The sequence below is a fragment of the Puma concolor genome, chromosome C2 (genome assembly GCF_028749965.1).
Source record: "Puma concolor isolate L17-30 chromosome C2, mPumCon1.1.hap2, whole genome shotgun sequence".
NCBI classification, from domain to species: domain Eukaryota; kingdom Metazoa; phylum Chordata; class Mammalia; order Carnivora; family Felidae; genus Puma; species Puma concolor.
The window spans coordinates 141,810,931-141,832,019 of NC_141675.1; the positions used below are offsets into that span (position 1 = coordinate 141,810,931).

Here is a 21,089-nt window from a genome sequence, read left to right on the forward strand (position 1 = left end):
GGACTTGTTCAGAACATAACAAGACCCCATTATCTCAAGAGACTCCTCTCTCTTATTCAGAACATAATAAGACCGTATTATCTCAAGGGAATTCTGTTGGTTTGGAATATCGGCAAAAGTTTACGTGGTATTTTCTCATTACACTGCATTCATTGTTACTCCCTGTTCCCCTATCTCCTCATGGCAGCAACATCACAACAAAATCCCTTCACTGTTTCTACCAGAAAATTTCTCCGCACGAGGCAGAAGTGATCCCCGTCAGCTCATGCTCATGCTTGTCGGCCTGGCACTGAAGGTCTCCACATTTTGGCCCCAACCGAATTCCCTGTAACTCTCTTATCTAAGACACCTGCTCTAGTTTAAATCAGATTGTCATGTCTCCCAGACTTGCCATGTACCCTCCCGGGGCAAATCTGTTTTGCTATCCCCACGGACTCTAAGGTACGCTAAAGTAAAATCCGTTGGTAGCGCTGCCATGAGCCTTTCCACTTCCATCTCCTTCCATAGATCCTTCTCTGATCAATCTCTTACCCAGAAGTGGGTTCTGGGCTCCTGCTTTTTAACACAGACGACTCTCTGTGTTTCTTTGATGTAAATTTCCTACAAGATTTTAACATCCATGATGGCTGGCTATCCCGTGTGTTCTCATCCTATGATTCACCAAGCCCAGCAAAATGGCTTGTACCCAAAAGGCACCCCCCCAAAAACCAATGTTGAGTAGACGGACATTATTATGTAAATAGCTACCCTGGTGGAGACCCCGAAAAAGTCAGAGTCACTGCAGAATACTAACTGCAGTAATTTGTAGTCTTCTTAGGTTTCAAGAAGAGAAGCTCTGAAAAAAATCCCTCTTTTCCTTTCTAGGAAAAGAGAAGCTAACAAGTTCATTTAGTCAGATCTGCCACAGGTGATCCTAAGAGGTACACGACGAACATTCCAGGAAAGGATGTCTGGAGTTTTGAGAAAGCAGCGGCTCAAATAAAACCTGCATTTACTTAAATATAGATCTACTCACAGAAGCCCTTATGTGCTAAATGCAATAAGAAGTTATCATTAAGCAGAGAATGATAAAGTTAAGCAATGTATTTTCTGCTACATTTTTTAAAGAATATGTGACTCTTTCAATGAATTTTCAGTGAAGTCTGAGTGTTTTATTTAAAGAAATTTTTTTTTAATGTTTACTTATTTTTGAGAGAGACAGAGTGTGAGGGAAGAGGCAGACAGAGAGGGAGACACAGAATCCCGAAGCAGGCTCCAGGCTCTGAGCTGTCAGAACAGAGCCTGACGCGGGGCTTGAACTTGTGAACCCTGAGATCATGACCTGAGCCGAAGTCGGTGCTTAACTGACTAAGCCGCCCAGGTGCCCCAGAGTAATGTTGGTCTTTCTTAAAAGCTACAAGGTAAAGAAACCCAGAGCTTCAAAAACACTATTTTAAGTGAAAGAAGCCAGACACAAAAGAGCATGTATGATCCCACTTACATTAAAATGTCTAGAAAAAGCAAATCTGTAGAGACGTAAAGTACATTGGTTGTTGCTGGAGGCTGGCGGTGACAGCAAGGATGAACTGAATGGGTGTGAGGGATCTTATCGGGATGATGACAACGTTCTAAGACTGGATTATGAAGGCGGTTGCTTAATTTGGTAAATTTATTAAAGCCACTGACTTATACACTTATATACTTAAAATGAGTGAATTTTATATGTAAATTATATGTAAATTAAAGATAATCTGCAGTGAAGGAAAGAAGATAATACAGTGGTCATTAGGAATCTACTTAAGGCAGAGAAACTAACCCATTTTAAGCTCCAATTTAACAACGGCGCTGAACTCATTTTACCTTAATAAAAAGTGAGAGGAAAACTTACAATATTGTAGCATTTGTGGCGGACTTTAAAAGTATTTGAATACATTAAAACTCCATCCATCCATAGTCACTGGATCTCATTCTAGGACCATCTTTCACTATTTGCAAAACAAAGGCATCCCCTTTAAGAAACACAGCCCTACAATTCACTAGTTGCTATCATGACTTTTGGTTGTTCAGCGTAAACTCAACCCTTGCTTTCCTTCCAGGGAGACAAAAAAGGAAGTCTGTTAGTTCATTCGCGTCCCAACATTCTTAATAGGAGCATTAATTAAGTACCAAAAAAGAAAGTCTTAAGATATTAACACAACATCTATCTCTCAAAGAAGGCCCTGTGCCACCTCCCCCAGTAAAACAGTGTAAAGACAACACAAAAATCATCCCCGTTACATTTCACAGTCACAAGTAATGTGATAACCCACCAAATGTTGTCGTTCAATGGCATTTACTTCCAACTACTCACTCGCCTAAGATTTATCTACAAGTTTCTACAAAGCAGGCACTCTGCATGGTAAGTAAAAGCCAGTCCTTGCCCTGGAGATGCTCATAGTTCAAGTGGTGAAAGAGACAACAGGTAATAAGACTGTGCTAAAAACCCAGTGCCAGGGACGTACCAACCAGGTCACCTAACTCAGCCTCAGCCGAGTGAGATCGCACCCGGTCGGCTGGAGTTTTGCAGAACAAGCTGGCACGTGCCAAGAGGAACAGTGCGTACCATCGGGACTTCACATCATTTAAAATGAATTGTTGGACTGCTGGTTAAGCCAAAGAGAGCTTCACAAGCGTTAAGACCCGTTATCGTGCATCTTATTTTTGGTTGGGGACGGCGGTGGTGCTAGGCTGGGTAGCGGACACGAGGCTTTCCTTTTCCCTGACGGAGGAAATCCCAACAAACAGTGCATTACCTCGCACCACCTCTTCCACAGACTCCGTGGTGGTGGTGGTGGTCGTGGCGATGCTGGTGGTTCGCTCGGTGGCCTCTTCATAGGGTTCTTCTGCCTCTTCCTCCACCTCATCACCATCTTCGTCATCCTCGTCATCCTCGGCCTCTTCGTCCTCGATGTCAGCCCCCTCTTCTTCCTCTGCTACTTCTACTACTTTGTCCTCACTGCAGCAGGAAATGGAAACAACGGTGACAGTCATTTAAACAAATTTCAGAAAGGGGAGGGGGGAAGCGACAACAAAGGACGGTAGTGATTTTGGAGGGAATGTGGCCCTTGAGGCAAACAACACACACAAGGCTGGAAGGCAGCAGGTGTATGTGGGAATCCTAGCTCACTAGGTCCACAGCGTTCTGCCCCTTGGGCACAGCTCTTCTTAGTTTACACGGTTGCAAGAATGGTATACCATGAGTTGGACTAAATGCTTTTCTGGAAAAGCCAAAATTACAGAGTGGTTCCTGGTGGGGGTGGCGGGCGGGGTGAAGAAGGGAGGGATGAGTAGGCAGAGCATAGGGGATTTTTTAGAGCAGGCTCTGTAAGACACTGTCGCAGTGAACACAGGACACATGCATTGGTCAAAACCAACACAACTGTATGACACAAGAAGTGAACTCTAACATAAACTATGTACTTTATCACTAATGTATCAATATTGGGTCAGAGGTAGTATACTAATAAAGACGTTAACAACAGAGGAAGTGTGGGGGTAGGGGGAGAGAGGGGAGGGGGGCGGTCTTTCTACTCGCTGCTCAAATTTTCTGTAAACCTAAAAGTGCTCTAAAAAAAAAAAAAACAAAAAAAAACAAAGCGTGTTTAAACAGGAGAGAGGAAGGGGAATATCCAAGCTGAATCTGCTGTGTAGGATGATTTCTCATAATGTATGCGAAAATACCACACAGCATCTGCATGGCAGACACTCAGTAAAGGCGGAAATCAGTTGAAATACTGCTATTCAACTGGATATAGATGAGGAAGAAGAAACTGGTGTAAATAAATCTGTGATATCCAGCGGTCAGCGAGACCTAGTGAAACTATACAGTTGTCTTCCCTACTCTTGCTCCCTGTGGCATGCTGTAGAATATCAAGTATTTCAGGGGTTGTCAAATGTCAGCGACTATCAGAATTACTTGGAAGGCTTCTTGAAACACAGACCACCAGGCACCACCCACCAAGGTTTCTGAATCAGTGGGTTTAGGACGGGGCCTGAGAATCTGTATTTCTAACAACTTCCTGGGCGATACTGATGCTGGTATATTCAGGGTACGATATTCTGAGAACCACTGAAATATGCAATGCTGAGAATAATGGTTAACAGAGAGCCAGTAAATCACAGTATAATTGGGAAGGGGAGCAGAAATAATACATAAGGCATTAAGTATGCATATCCTGATGCACAGTGTTGAATAATAAATCAGCACATTTGGAGGGCAGAAGGGTAGTCTCGAACAAAATCAGAAAGCCCGAGCGAGACATCCTTGTAGAAATCAAGTACCTGCAGTGCAGGCATGGTCAAGAGCATTTGAAAGGTGATAAACGAAGACAGGAACCTAAGCGTTAAACAAGTAAAAGTATATATCACATACCATCTGGCTAGATAGCAGAAACACACATTTCATCCTAGCTCAGATCACAAAAACAGTACAGGAGGAAGATCTACATGTGCTGGGTGTTTCAAGCTACCAGAGCAACTGCCACAGGTCTTATGTGACAAGACCACAAGAATAGGATTGAGGGTTGCCATGCTGACAATTTCTGTCCACAGAAAAAAAAGAGACTGGGGTATTGTGGCCCTACAGCTGATTTTTGCCTATAAGAAGTTTGTGGTTGGGAGAAGCGACAGGAACCTAAAGACTTTGTGTGAGCCACACCTGGAGCCTGGGAACGCTCCAAGTGAGCTGGGCATTGCATAGGGAATCAGATTTCGAACATGTTACGGAACTAGAACAGTAGGATTCTGTGGTGTGGGGGGACAGGAAGGGAGATGGCAAAAGGCGCCTGCAAATGAAGTCTGAAAGACAGCTCCAAGTCATTTCGCCAAGAACGAGAAAGAAAAAGCTAGGGGCGCCTGGGTAGCTCAGCTGGTTGAGCATCCGACTTCAGCTCGGGTCATGGTCTCCTGGTTCGTGGGTTCGAGCCCCGTGTCAGGCTCTGTGCTGACGGGTCTGTGCTTCAGATCCTGTGTCCTCCTCTCCCTTTCTCTCTGCCCCTCCCCCACTTGCACTGTCTCTCTCTCCCAAAAATAAACAACAAAAAAAAGGTATGTAAAGAGATGGATATAGCACTAGAAAGAATTCCTTTTATCAATTAACTCATAACGTAAGGAACTTTTATGGAAGTTCTATAAAAATGTGTATGGCCTGCCAAGTGGACCACCTTTCTGATGCTGATCAATGATGCAAGGATCATGAATGAACACATCCAAAGAAATTGAAGCATGTGCCTAGAGAAAAAGGAGAAACTTACTAAGCAGAATAGTATCAATGGTAACTTATTGGTGTGGTAATAAAACAAATGGAACAGAGAAGACCCTGACCAGGAATTTTAACACTTCCATGAGGCCATGAAGAAAAAGTAAGAGGGGAAAATGTTGGCATTGATAATCAGGTGATAGGAGCCTTCGTCCACTTAAAGATAAACAGGGTGCAATCATTATTTCTCGACTGCCTGCATTCCCGCACAAAAGTCTAGTTGAGGCAACAGTTCCCAAGAATTCTTAACAGGTGCTCAGATGCCCTGAATGTTACACAGTATCCTGCTTCCTCACTTTTCTATAGGATCTCACTGTTGTAGTCGTGTGCACAGAAGAATGATCCGACGTGTGCCCCCAGCTGATTTATTCCCTTCTGTGTCCAGTCAAATTAAGTCTCCAAATTAAGTAGAAAAGTGAGGTAGAGCCCAGGAGAGAAACCAGACCAAGCCAATATTCTCCTTAAAGCACGAAGTATAAATGCTGTGTTGAGGCACGAATGGAATTACAGCGTCCAAGGATGTGACCCAGGGTTAAGACAGCGTTGTGCTTCTAGGCGGGACAATAAAAGTATGACTATGGGTACCCCTAAGAACCTCCCCCAACCTCCCCTGTTAGGACTTGACTTAGGCTCCAAACAGAAAACACGGTTATGAAAACAGCTGCGTTTAAAGTGATCTGCATTCTAGAATGTGTCTAGCCATAAAAAAAAAGGAGTGAAATACATGCCCATCATCCATCACTGCATCTGCCTGAGCAATTTACTGGCATAATAAGGAACAGAAATACATAATAGTTCAACTCGCTGAGGAATTAAATTACTTGGCCTAAGAGAACGCAGGTCCAGCTCTTATTACCATAGCTTTGATTTCTGGAATTAAATTTAGATGTCCATAAATTCAATGATCTATTTGGACACTATTAAAACAGCAGCGCGCACTTATGTTTTCACAATGGTGCATCTTCCCAAAGAATGCCAAACACACCAGCATTCCACTGCCTGCCGCACTTTTCACCAATAGCAGGAAACCCAGAAAGGGGAGAAAAATTAATCTTCCACCGACTCTTCAATTGCTGGACGGCTCTGCTCCTGGATGTGACTGAGGCGAGCTGAGCACCACGCAAGAAAGGGCCAAGGAGGGACCAGTTGGGGAAGTGTGAGGCTGGGCGTCATGAAGCAATTTCCTTACAAATAATCAAAGGACGGACAAGGAAACAGTCCCTTGGTAACGCAGTGGAATATTCGTATCACATTCACACATCTTTGCGTCTGTCAATGTATAGTAGACAGCTTGTATAGCTTTTAAATTCCAATAATGAGAAACGCTTCTAAAGAACGAGGGAACTATCTGAAAATGCTGATCATCTCAGGAGTACCTGACTTTAATAAGAAGGTTAAAGGGTCAGAGGGACATTTCTATGAGGAATTAAATCACCGAGAATGCAATTTTACGTGTCAGCATGCAAGAGTTTACTTTAGTGAAGGATACACTCCATCACGAAGGTGACTCTCCTTCAATTTCTAAATAAAGGCTGACCTTAATACCTTCCACTTGTGGTTTCCTCTGTGATGTTCCCTTCAGACAGTGAAAGATTTTGATTCACATACCAGTTTTAATTCCTTTTTGTTTGAGTCATGCAAAACAAGTCACCATTTGCATTCTCTAAAAGAGCTGTGTTTACTCTTTCATAGTGTCTCCTAAGACTCGACTTTCTTCCGCCCCTTTGTAGGACAAAGGAGAGGAAACAGCATGAAAAAAAGCTGTGATTCCCATGCTTTATGTGAACTGGACAATCATGAGACCTGAACACCCAGTGATGGCAGAGGTGGGGGGAGGAGGGGGGGAGGGTGGGGGATATGAAACATTACAGCTGTCAATTCTCCAAATGTAAGATCAACCCCACGCCAGGGCGGGGGCAAGTCTCAACAGGAAGATGCCCAGACACATGTATGTTTATTGAACTAGAAAGGGGAAGAAAGCGTCACCCAGAGTCAGGATATAGGAAAGGAAAATAAAGCAAATTTTTTTCTCTGCCCCAGTTCTTCGTGCTCTCAGAGTTTAACCTGGAGGGTACAAGGGCTGAAGAGTCAGTTTGTTCCAGAAAGCAGTATCTATAATAATTACTGCTGCAGGGCACCTGGATGGCTCAGTCAGTTAAGCATCCGACTTCGGCTCAGGTCACGATCTCACCGTGTGTGGGTTTGAGCCCTGCGTCGGGCTCTGTGCTGACAGCTCAGGGCCTGGAGCCTGCTTTGGATTTTGTGTCTCCCTCTCTCCCTGTCCGTCCCTCACTCACGCTCTTTCTTTAAATAATAAACACTGGGGCGCCTGGGTGGCGCAGTCGGTTAAGCGTCCGACTTCAGCCAGGTCACGATCTCGAGGTCCGTGAGTTCGAGCCCCGCGTCGGGCTCTGGGCTGGTGGCTCGGAGCCTGGAGCCTGTTTCCGATTCTGTGTCTCCCTCTCTCTCTGCCCCTCCCCCGTTCATGCTCTGTCTCTCTCTGTCCCAAAAATAAATAAAAACGTAGGAAATAAATAAATAAATAAATAAATAAATACATAAATAAATAATAAACACTAAAAAAAAGAAAACTGCTGCTGCGAAATTAGGAAAATTAGTAGTTGTCAGAAAACGTGAGAAAATAGAAAAGAATGGAAGCTTATTTTTCATGGTTCCCAGTAAATGGTTCAAGAGGGGGCAGAGCTAAGTAAGAAAAAGCCGGTATCTCTCCCATCTTAAGGGACTGTTGGAAGCCAAATGTACAATTGGATGCAGGGCCTGATTCCACTTACATACAGTGTGAAAACAGGCACCCTCCACGCTGCTGCCAGAGCTCAGAGGCACTGCACTTTGGCGAGGGGGAGATTTGTGACTGGCAGGGAACAGGAGAGAGGCCTCTGCGGGGGCTGGCCAGGCGGTGCTGGGATCTGGGTGTCTGCTATCCCGTATGCTCAATTTTGAAATTCACGAGCCATGTGTACCCATGTTATGTGCCATTTCTCTTTATGTAAGTTACAGTTCAGGAAAGAGGGATAAAAGGGAGAGCAGGCTGGGTGCTCAGGTGGTTGAGTGTTGGACTCCCGATTTCAGCTCAGGTCATCATCTCACAGGTTTTGTGGGTTCGAGCCCTGTGTCGGGCTCTGTGCTGACAGCATCGGGCCTGCTTTCTCTCTCCCTCTTTTGGTCCCTCCCCTAAGCTCCCTCATGCAGTCCCTTTCTCTCTCTCAAAATAAATTAAAACAAAAATTTTCTTTAACGTTTATTTAGTTTTGAGAGACAGAGATAGAGCATGCGTGGGGGAGGGGCAGAGAGAGAGGGAGACACAGAATCCAAAGCAGGTTCCAGGCTCTGAGCTGTCAGCACGGAGCCCGATGCGGAGCTCGAACCCATGAACCATGAGATCATGACCTGAGCCGAAGTCGGAGGCTTAACCAACTGAGTCACCCAGGTGCCCCTAAAAAATTTTAACAAAAAAAAAAAAAAAAAAAAAAGGGGGAAAGGATGCTGTTATTATACTGTCCCACTCTTCTTAAATATTCTCACAATTGGGTTAGAATAAGAGCTCTTTAATTGATATAATAATTGTATTTTCAAGGTCTCCAAATCTGAAAAAGATACCTCTCCACTCCAAACCCTCAATCCAGTTAGGGCACAAGTTATGCAGGTAGAAGCATGATAATATTAACAATAATAATAATGGTATATGATATATTATGTATAATAATTACACATAATATATGTATGAATTTTCTCACTAGTGAAAATCATGATCTGAAGGAAATGCAAGTAATAATGTATGTTTATACATATTTATGCATACACATGTACATACATATAAACACATATATAAACATATACATATGTACATGCACACACACACACACACACACACACACACACATAGTGAGTTGTTAGTGAGGCCATGGCTGAAGGAGCCATATATATTCATATATAGCCATATATATATATGTAAATATATATATATATATATATATATATGGCTCCTTCAGCCATGGCCTCACTAACTAGACTATATTGGTTAAGTAATTAATTCTCCAAAGTAATTAATTCATTAATACATTTTGTAAATGAATTTGAGGATCGTATAGAATTCAATCCACATATGTTGATGATTACTAAAGAAAAACAAAAGTTACCCTCCTTTAATGTTGTACTATTAGAATCTCTCCCACCTATAGGTAATATCATGTGAAAACAGATCTCCACAGATTTCTCTTTAGTCTACTGAGTTTCAGTAGAGTCGTTCTGATGACATTCCTCAGGTACTAGGTATTGTTAATTTTTCGCTTAAAGGATCTCAGAGAATTTGGTTAGCCTTCTCTCCCCAAAACTGTGCCGTAGCAGAAAATGTAAGCTACCCCAAAGCCATACCTAACTCCTTTCTGCCATCCCTTCATCGATCAGAGATAGTAAGACACCGAACACTCCATACCCCGTCTCCCTTGCAGGTAGAGAAGGTCATGCGACTGCCACGTCTCAGGATAATGAGATGCCAGAGGGCATCTGCTTGGACCTCCAGGTGGGGTGTCTAGGAAGGTTTTACTTTCCAGATGAGAACACTCATCATACTGAGTAGTCGGGAGTGTTTTTGTTCCTTTGCCCTTCTATGTTTCTACTTTCTCCCTGGAAGGGCAACAGCCATCTGTCAAGGGTTAGTTGATAAACATTCAGATGCAGAAGGTGATAAAGGTGCTGGGATGGAAAGATCCAGAAAGGTCACATCTCTGCCTTGCTGCACCAGTGCAGGGCTCCCTACCACCAAGATCTGGGTTTTCAGTTATTCGCAGCTAAAAGCATTCCTTGCAGATGGTTTAAATGCTTCCCCCAGACACTAGGTTATGGACTCCTGCTTAAGGAAGATAAGAACGAAACTGAGATGCCAAAAATTCATGACTCAGGCATTAAGGGTGAGATATATAGACAAACCTTCATCTGAAATGAGAATGTATCATCGTTACAGATTTAAGGACTATCTCTTCTGGGCAAGAGAATCACACTAATTACCATATGAGTAACAGACACACTGCCTATTAAATGCTTTAGAAATTCAAAGGGGGAGTGATTCTTGTGAGCTAGAAGTGTGTGAGCTGGTAAGGACATGGAAAGTGGGTGTAAGGATGAGGTAGGGATAGCCACAGAATGCACAATCAGGAACAACAAATACATAAGGTTGACAATAAAATAATTCAATGTGGTACTGAATTTTAACAGTGAGGAACGCTAAATTGCAGAGACCAAGGATCCAGACATTTTTCCTTTAGTCAATGGATAGTTAAGTATTTGAGTTGAAAGAAATGGGCATTGGGGCGCCTGGGTGGCTCGGTCGGTTAAGCATCCGACTTCGGCTCAGGTCATGATCTCACGGTCCGTGGGTTCGAGCCCCGCATCGGGCTCTGGGCTGACAGCTCAGAGCCTGGAGCCTGTTTCAGATTCTGTGTCTCCCTCTCTCTCTGCCCCTCCCCTGTTCATGCTCTGTCTCTCTCTGTCTCAAAAATAAATAAACGTTAAAAAAAAAAAAATTAAAAAAAAAAAAAGAAAGAAATGGGCATCAACTTTAATGAGCAAAAACAAGGGCAAGGCATTAATTCACCTATCCACTGAGCCCTGTCTACACTGCACGCTGGCCATCTGATCAACAATGTCTACGGTGCTTTTGCCAAGTGCCAGGTGCTATTCGAGACACCGGCAGTGGACTTGTGAGTATGACAAAGCTTCTGCTTTCCTGGAACATATATTTTAGCGGGTAAGGCACAAGAGGAGCAAATAAATGAGAAAAAAAATTCATAAGTATACAAAGAAAGGAAAGGGGCTAATGTGCTAATCAGTGACTACAATAGATGTGTTTGTGGAGGGAGGGATGGGAGCAGCATTTCAAATAGGATGGTCGGGGAAGGCCACTGAGACAGAGAAGCCTGGAAGAGTCAGCATGGGGGGATGGTTGGGGCAGAAGGAAGAACAAATGCAAAGGCCCTGGGGTGAGGGCAAGCTTAGCATGATGCAGAGAAAGCCAGCTAGCATGGGGACAGAGGATGAGGTTCTAGGGAGAAATTAAGGTTGGAGCCAGACGGGAAGGCTGGGAGGCCACGTTGGTCATGTTAAGAAATGGCAAGTTTGCTCACGTGCAACGGAGATGACTCAATGAGATATAAGTTTTAAGGCTGGCTCTGGCTACTTAGGGTGGAGAGTGGACCCTAGGAAGACAAGAATGGCAGCTGGGACATTGGGAGAAACACACTGGGGAGCAAGGGTAGCTCATGGGGCTAAAGTCAAAAGCACAATGACATCACCATCCATATTAAATGTGACATTACTGTGGTGGTAACAATTATGAATGACTACGAGACCCAAAAGAATAAGATCTGACCAGACCTGGGGTGCACAGCAAGGGAGACATGAGGAAGGGATGACTGAAATGTGACCTATAGAAGAACCAAGGTGAATGCGGTCTGGAGGATAAAGACCACTCTGCACCAGGGCAGGCAGAGCAGATGCAAAGGTCCGGTGGTAGGAGGAAATCCTGAGAGTCTGAAACAGAGTTGGCTGAAAACACAGAGAGTAATCAAAGAAGGACAAATGATCAATGGCATGGAGCATATGGCTTCTAGCTTATTTTTACACATCCTATAAGTTAAGAGTGGTTTTTACATTTTTAAAGAATTATGAAAAGAAAAAAAAAAGATATATAACAGAGATGGCATGCAGCCTGCAGAGCTTAAAATGTTTATTATCTGGCCCTTTACAGAAAGTGTGTGGACTCCTTGCATAGAAGGTGGACTATGGGGTGAGGTGGGTATGGAAAGACCCAACAACGGTGCTTTGTCCTGATTTGAAATGAGATAGAACGAAACAAAGCAAAAAGCATCTAGGATGTCCAAGTTGTGAAATTCTAGAGCAGAAACAACAGCGATCCCTGCTTCTTGCCTCCTTCGGAGCCAGCAGAACACAGGGCGCAATGAGACGGCATATCTTGCCGCATGGTGGAGCTGTGACCCTGGGGCCGGCCCGCCTGGATTTGAATCCTGGCTCTGTGGCCTTGAGCAAGTTAGTTAACCTCTCTGTGCCTCCTATGTCTTCATCTGTAAAATGGCAAACTTACAGGAGGTGCTTCCGTTCACAGGGGCACGACGAGAAATCGGGTTAACACTTGGGATGCACTTAGAACAGCACCTGACTCACCATGAGTAGCATGTAAGCGGTAAAGCAAAGGCCACACACACAGTACCTGACAGACAATAGCTCAAACAGTAGCTACTGAAAATAGCTCAAAAAAAAAAAAAAAATGTGTTGAATGAATGGATGTTAGGACTAAATACCGCTGAGACATTCCTCCAGAACACTCAGAACTGGTGTATTCTCTGACAATTACACACAGTTTCATTTCCCTCTCTATTAGAAAACATAAAAGGGTCAGATATTAGGTCGTTCTCTTGAAAAGATTTTAAGAGAATACACAATTACATAATCTTTAATTTTTTTAATATTTATTTATAAGAGAGACAGAGAGACAGAGCGCAAGTAGGGGAGGGGCAGAGAGAGAGGGAGACACGGAATCGGAAGCAGGTTGTAGGCTCTGAGCTGTCTGCATGGAGCCCGATGCGGGGCTCAAACTCGCGGACCGTGAGATCGTGACCTGAGCCGAAGTCGGACGCCTAACCGACTGAGCCACCCAGGCGCCCCCCCAAATTAGTTAATCTTTAAAGGAAAACAAGAAATCCTGTTACAGACGATACTTTCAGAATTCTAGCAACACATGGCACAATGACATTAATAGGATACCACCACACGACCCAGTATTTAATTCATGTAGTGTACTGGCTACGAAGGTTTTTGCCAACACTGGGAATAAAACTAACTGCCTTCACTAAAAAGGGCCACACATGAAAGAAAATTGAAGGAACGTTATGAAAAGGGTGGTTCAGTATAAAATCAACTGCTCTTCAGACTGGCCTATAAACTCTGGCCTATTTGATTTAGTGAACTTGTAAAGTATGAGGCCGAAATAGGCAGAGAGAAGAGAAGAATCCAAGCCTGGATGTAAACTAGCAAGGCTAGAACACGGGAGGAACAATGTCCCTTTTCTCCACTCTCTCCCTACATACGCAGAGTAAGAAGCATTGCAGCAACAGAGGAAACCAATCTGAGTGATACCCCTAAGACATGAGACAAATCAAAAGCCGGAGAAGGCTTCACAGAATATTGCCGAAGCTTCTTCAGCATGTTGGTGTAAAAGTACAAAAAGGGTTGTTCCCAGTGCTGAGTGTGAAGGATGTAGGATGCCGGGGTTGGTGCTGGGTGGAAGGAATGTGGTCTAGAAAAATGAGCCACGAAGGCCATGTCTGGGGCTCAGGGAAAATCCGACTATGGACTCAGTATCTGCTGGTATTTTTTAAAAAATGACCGTTAATTGTGTGGGTGAGATGGTATCCTTTGAGCTCTGCAGAAAAATGTGATTAGATTTTTAAAGATGTAGACGTAGTTGTTAATAATATTTGCTGCTAGGACTTTACTTTAAATCATAAAAAAAGGTATGCTGGAAAGGGGGAAAATGATATTCTGGCAAGACTTAAGGAATGTAAAGTTTAGCATGTAATTATAGTAAAAAGCTAAATTGCTTTCTTAAAGACCATCTCGGAGGCATGAAAAGTCATATATAATCAAAAGCACATTCTTTTCCTGACAGCTTTATGAACCGATTAGGACTAAGGAGAAGCACCTAAGGTGATAAAAACTTTCAGAGTCTTTTAAAAATCTTGATAAGTGAAACCCAATCTTGGTTAATCAGACGCTTTGCCAGAAAACTGTGAGCACCTTCCTCAGACCTAGAGAAGCTGGGTGTTGCTAAGTGCAGGTGGTCTGCATACGTTTTGGGTGAAGAATTGGAAACACATGCTCTTTAGTCATTTAACATATCTGAGGGTGAACTAGGCTCTGAAGGGTCCATTCCATGCACGGAAGTTACTGCTGGGAACGAAAGAGACTAAAATTCCCTGCCCTCGTGGCACTTCCGGTCTACTCGGGGGACAGGTGACAGTGTAAGAAGCCAAAGCGAAGATGGTTACACTGCACGTTACGAGTGACAAGTGCTATGGGCAAGTCCGAAAGCAGGAAAACCAGATGAGGTGTGCGGGAGGGGACAGTAGGGAGGTTTGATGCAATTAACATTTCAAGAGACTAGTGAGGGGGGCGCCTGGCTGGCGCAGTAGGTTAAGAGTCCGACTTCAGCTCAGGTCATGATCTTGCGGTTTGTGGGTTCGAGCCCCGTGTCAGGCTCTGTGCGGACAGCTCGGAGCCTGGAGCCTGCTTCCGATTCTGTGTCTCCCTGTCTCTCTGCCCCTCCCCAACTCACTCTCTCTCTCTTCCAAAAATAAATAAATGTTAAAAAAAAAAAACAAAAATAAATAAAGAGAATATTAAGAGAACAATGCCCTGAACAGGTGTCCTTTCAGCAAATACTATGTGCTTCGCATTGTCTTCCACCGTGTCTATACACACAGGGACTACTATAAAGCTACAGATGGTCTGTGTATACAACGGCTACAAAGCCTTCTAGAAAAGCCACAAGGCAGCTTTCTTTGAAAGACACCTTGTGAAGTACCTTGTCCTTAGAGAGAAGGGAAGCACCCTGCCGCTTCTGTGGGCTTTCCTCTTCTCTCCTGTGACAAGAGAAAACAACCCTGCTGCTCCTGCTACCACACACACTGCAACAGTTTATCCCTTGTCCTCCCCCAGAGTCTGCAGTGGGGCCCATGGGTATACCTGCCCCCATCCTCAGGTGGTGCAAAGTGCCATTTACCCTTAAAACAAGCCAAAGGACGCCTTTGCCCCTTTGTTTTTACAGCTTGAAACAAGTATTTTATTTTATTTGAAGAGAGAGAGAGAGCGAGGGAGGGGCAGAGGGAGAAGGAGGCAGAGTCCTAAGCAGCCTCCAGGCCCAGCACGGACACCAACGTGGGGCTCGATCCCACGGCCCCGGGGATCATGACCTGAGCTGAAATCAAGAACCGGACGCTGAGCCACCCAGGTGGCCCTGAAACAAGTATTCCGAATTGTGTGGAAAAGATGGAGACAAGAACTAATGACAAGCATAGTCTGCTTGATGGTGCAAGTCTTGGATCAGGCAGATTTATGGGAAAAGCATGAACTGGAGAAGTAAAACTTCTAGTTCATTTCCACAGGTGAGTCAGCTTCTTCTTCCAGCAAGCCTGCTTCCTTGTTCCTAAGTTTCTTTTAAAAAGTATTTGTAGGGGCGCCTGGGTGGCTCAGTCGGTTGGGCGGCCGACTTCAGCCAGGTCACGATCTCACGGTCCGTGAGTCCGAGCCCCACGTCGGGCTCTGGGCTGATGGCTCAGAGCCTGGAGCCTGCTTCCGATTCTGTGTCTCCCTCTCTCTCTGCCCCTCCCCCATTCATGCTCTGTCTCTCTCTGTCTCAAAAATAAATAAAAAACGTTAATAAAAAAAAATTAAAAAAAAAAAGTATTTGTAGCTGCCATTTGAGAAAGCTGTAAAGTCAAAATATCACATGTTGATCCTGCACGAACGATGCAACAAATGTGGGTAAAATGAATGTGGAACTGCATTACTTTTTTTTATATTAAAAAAAATTTTTTTAATGTTTATTTTTGAGAAAAAGAGAGAGAGGGTGGTGGGGGGGAGGGGCAGAAAGAGAGGGACACACAGAATCCAGGCTCCAGGTTCTGAGCTGTCAGCACAGAGCCCGATGCGGGGCTCAAACTTACAAACTGCGAGATCACAACCTGAGCCAAAGCCTGACCGACTGAGCCATTACTTTTTAGGATAAATCACTGATAACAGCCGTTTTTGAAAATTCTCTTTCTGAAGGGAAAATTACATTGCAGTTCACTCCAGTTAATTCAGTGTCTTCATTCTCTGGGACATACAGAAGGATAACACTATGGTAATTAAAGGCACATTCTTGGAAGCCACCTACCAGCTATGGTGTGACCATGGACATGTGACTTATCCTGCTCTGACTCAGTTTCTCCATCTTTAAAATGGGATGAAAACATTACCCACCTCTTGAGATGCTGTGAGCAGTGAACGTATGACAAGCACTTAAAGTGTAGCACTAAATACCATACCTATTTGCTGTTATGAGACTAGGGCTTAGATTTATGTATGACAGATATGTTTTTTTCCTTTTTAATGTTATTAGGTTTTGAAAATGATGCAAATAAAAAGTTATTGGTTCTTCATATACAGTACTTTCCTTGGGGTTTATTATTTCAGAAAAAAAATCTATAAAGACCTATTCTTGTTTAAAAAATATTTTAAATGTTTGTTTATTTTTGAGAGACAGAGACAAGAGCATAAGCAGGGAAGGGGCAGAGAGAGAGAGAGAGAGAGAGAGAGAGAGAGAGAGAGAGAGACAGAATCCAAAACAGGTTCCAGGCTCTGAGCTGTCAGCACAGAGCCCAATGCGGGGCTTGAACTCATGGACTGCAAAATCATGACCTGAGCCAAAGTCGACGCTAACTGACTGAGCCACCCAGGCGCCCCAGGTACAGTGCCTAGTAAAGTCCCAATTGCTGACCACAGGCTCAGAGTCCTGCAGAGATGGATATATAAACAAGCACAGAACAGTGATGTAAGAGATACGAACATTAACTGTAATGGATTTTTAAAAACGTCTGTTAATAGGACTTGGGAGGGACGGACTGAGACTGTTTAGAGGTGAGCGGGGAACTGATGAGTGAACAGAGATCTACAGAGAGGACGATGGCCAAGGGGCATGGCAGAGACCGGACCCGGCACCTGTAAAGACAGGAAGCGTCTGGCAGGAAGTGCAGGTAGCTGAGCGGGGCTGGGGAGACAGGATGGGCACCGGGAAGGGAGTGGAATGCGGACACATTACCAAGGGCCTTGTTTGAAAGGCTAAGGAGTTTGTCTTCATTCTACTCGTGATTCAGAGGCTAGGAGAGAAACTTTAAGCAGAAGAGTGGCAAAGTTAGTTGTATTTCAAGAAGTATGAGCTGGCGGAAGTATGAAGGACAGACAGGTGGAGGAGTGACAGGTGGGCGTGGGAGAAGGCTCTTCCAGAAGCCTGGCCAAGGAGGATGAGGGAGGTGAGAGCTTGGAAAAAGAACCCAGCAGCACTGGTGACTGGATGAAGGGGGCTGGTGACAGCATGAAGCTGATGTGAGATGGAGCGACTGATTGGAGAAAGGTTATTGAGGATAACACGGAAGAAGGGTCGGCTTGGACCAGGATAGATTTCGGATGCTGTAAGACGGTATCGGGGGCCTCCAGCCGCTAGCCAGAAACAAAGCACTAGAAATCCGGGCCCAGAATATAATATGGATCTGGGAGCCATTGTGTTTCTATTTCCATCAGGTCAACAGCAATGCACGTTTTTGTTGTTGTTTTCTAAAAACTCCAGAGCTACCATTTTTGAAAGGCTGCAGAAAACAGACCAGAACAGCCATGCTTTTTCTGCCCTGTTGGTATGTCCTGTTATGATATCCTATCTAACTAGAAACAAAATCTAGCCTTCTGAAGTCTAATTATGCTTTTCTTCTCCACTTCTCCTCTTTCCCCACAAGCAGAATTCAAGCTGCCTCCCGATTCAGTGATCCATGTGAAAAATTCCCCAAGGAGATGTTTTCTGTATTGATTAAAGAGCCTAATCAGGAACATCCTACTACATCCTACTACAATAGCAGAAGAAAAGTCATTCACTCAACAAATGTTAGTGGATATCAACTATGCACCAGGCAGCCTGCCAGATCTGAGGCTCTGAAAGAGAAAAGGATAAGATCTCTGCCTTCAGGGAGCCTACATTCTATTAGCGGGGAGAAAAACGATCAGCAGATACAATACAAAAAGGCATAATTCATGTCAGGATGAAATAAATAGGCTGCGAAGACTGGGAATATTGGGAGGAGAGTGTTTTGCAAACTGATCAGGGGAATGTATTTTGAGAACGGGACAGTGAGGCTGAGGCTAAGGATAAAAAGAAACCTAGAGAACTGGGGAAATTTTACAGGGAGATTCGTCGACTGTGGGGTGGGGAAGGCCTGCCATGTTTTGCGTGATACAGAGACAGCAGTGAGGAGAGAGAGGAACAGGGTGATGATGCCAGGAAGGCACAGAGAAGCTGGATCAAATACATTCATACCTGGATAAGAATGCAAAATACATGTTGAGTAACTGTTCGGTCAACATCATCCTTGGCATCCCAACAAAAGGGCTCACTGCTTTTTCTCTGTGTATTTGGTTGTTAGGTGTGCTGGAAAGCCACTAGCCCACCTTCGCCTTGGGAGTTCCAAGATCAGCCTTATTTATATATAAACATAAATACAAATATAAATACAAATGCAAATATAAATATACACACACACACACATATACACACTCCATGTCCAGGCTGTGGTGTATAGAGTGGCTTAAGACTTGTGTGTGGAAACCAGCGGGTATACAGCAGAGACACAATGGGAGCAGAAATCAGTAGGATACTACAGTAATTCCAGCAAGAAATAATGGTGCTAGGATTGTACTAGAGAAGATGGGAGACAAGTGCATGCATGAATCCAGAACAGGCAGGATTTGTGGAAAGGATAACATGAGTCCCAGGTACTTAGCTGTAACTCGTAAGAGATGGGGTGGGGCCATTACCACGACAGAACAGCTTCAAGAGAACCAAGATGGGTGTGGGGTATAGAAACTAAGAACTCTCCCGGACGCATTAGGAAACCATCCATCTGGCTTTAGTTCTTCAATCTGACTACATAGACATTTGGGCTTCCCACTTGGGGGACTCACCCCCGCTAGCCAGGGCTAATAAATACAACTGGTATATAAAGTCAAGGGTGTTGATTACAGCAACCAAGATGAACGGTCCAGTAAAGGAAATACTATAATAATCCAAAGGAGATAACTCGAGTCAGAAATTTAAAAACAAAGCGAAACAAAACACAGTGATGTCAGGAGAGCTAAAGAGAAGCAAACAGAAAACCTCCAAAGCCTTGTGCAAAGAATGTCTAGGAAAGACAGACTGGAAATGAAGACAAACAAGTTATATAGGAAAAAAGGCTTCCGAGAAAAAGCAAAAAGAATCGGTTCTAAGGGATTATTAACCTTAAGGTGCTTTCTATGGAAATTCCAGAAGCATCTGGGTCTGTCTGCACTGGTACTTTGATTAGGCAGATAAAGAGGTTATGAGGAAAAGTACTACCTTATTTGTCTGTCAACTAATAGCAAAGATAGAGCAAGAGCATATTCAGTCCTATTGAGGGTTCATGGCCAAAGATCACAGATGTTCTATATATAGTATTCAAGACAAGATGTGACATACAGAGTCAATTTACCAATGTGCATGTTGGAAAAGAACACTCCCCAAATAGGAAGAGGTGACAAAGCTACCTCATTATGAAATGTTCTGTGCACGTCAGTGCTGCTACGTGTGTTTCAGCACCAACAGGGAGTTTTATATGAAGCCGGACCAGGTACAGAGATGCTCTAAAGTGTGGTCTCGGCATCTTGTTCCTCTGTGATTGGTGCCACCTTCATCAATTACCTTAAATGCAGTGTTGTTGTCCTGTGACTACCCTGTAAACAGTTTTGTAAAACCTAAGTGCTTCATTGCTGTGTCGACAGGTATACAACTCTTTGGTTCCAATTTTCCAATAACAGTAACTATAAAATTCTCCTGAGAACCACTTGAGGCTAACCGATTACCACTCAAAGGATGTATGAAACACTTAAAGGGGAACAAATGAACAGCATATTCCAGGAAATAAAAGATTAAAAAACTGTGATGGGGCTGCCCCTACTTATTAGTAAAGTTAAAGATGTCATCACTCTTTTAGAACTATTTCTCTTTTTTATTAAAAAAAATTTTTTTAATGTTTATTTATTTATTTTTGAGAGAGAGAGAGAAAGAGAGAGCGAGAGAGTGAGCACAAGCAGGGAAGGGGCAGAGAGAGAGAGAGAGAGAGGGAGACACAGCATCTGAAGCAGGCTCTGAGTTGTCAGCACAGATCCTGATGTGGGGCTCGAACTCATGAACCGTGAGATCATGACCTGAGCTGAAGTCCAACACTTAACCAACTGAGCCACCCAGGCACCTCAGAACTATTCCTGAAATATAATTTAAATATAAAATTGAAGATCTGCAAATACACAGAAGTCGAGGGTAGAATGACCTTACTGCTATTTGAGTACCTACTGACTTTCTATTTCAAATGTCCCAAAGAGCCCAAACTGATTCCATATTAATTTTTACGGTTATTTTCCAATCCTAAAAAAAAAAAAAAAAAATCACATTTTCTAATGTGTTGCTTCCCTAAAATAAAAGGACTCCCTACATATGTATTTAAATTCATAAAATAGGAATAGCATTACTTGTTTCCTACTAAAGCCTATTTTAATAATGTTCTAAACCTCATCTAGGATGGAAAGTGCTGAAGTCATTATCTATTACTATTGGTTGTAATTATTACAAGGCCCACAATACTTTTTAAAGACCTAATTAAAAAGGAACGTGTTATAACAGCCATGATTATCAAACCAGAGGTGGGAGATCAGTCATTATGCCCTAAGGAGAGCTTTTCTATTTGACTATGTGAGCTAAGAGGTGGGAGGGTAGACCGACTAAGGAACCAGCAGTCCCACCCTGGCCTGCCCTCCGTTACAATTCCACTCAAGGCACCATGAACGAGCCTGTTGCACATTTTAGTTCAACACGCTACCATATCTTTAACTCCGTTCTGAAAGCAAGTACAACAATAACAGGTGACAGCAATTTCCTCCACGTTCGATGTAAAGGAATAGGTTC

General features: G+C 43.6%; 1 protein-coding gene across 7 annotated transcripts in view; it reads right to left on the reverse strand.

The window, feature by feature from the left end:
- APP (amyloid beta precursor protein) overlaps positions 1-21,089 on the reverse strand; it is a 271,815-nt gene that overhangs the window by 115,846 nt on the left and 134,880 nt on the right. For all 7 annotated transcript variants that reach the window (XM_086675790.1, XM_086675789.1, XM_086675788.1 and 4 more), the window contains exon 6: positions 2,772-2,974. In XM_086675790.1, the coding sequence (XP_086531916.1) occupies positions 2,772-2,974 (203 nt within the window). The remainder of the gene's footprint in view (positions 1-2,771; positions 2,975-21,089) is intronic.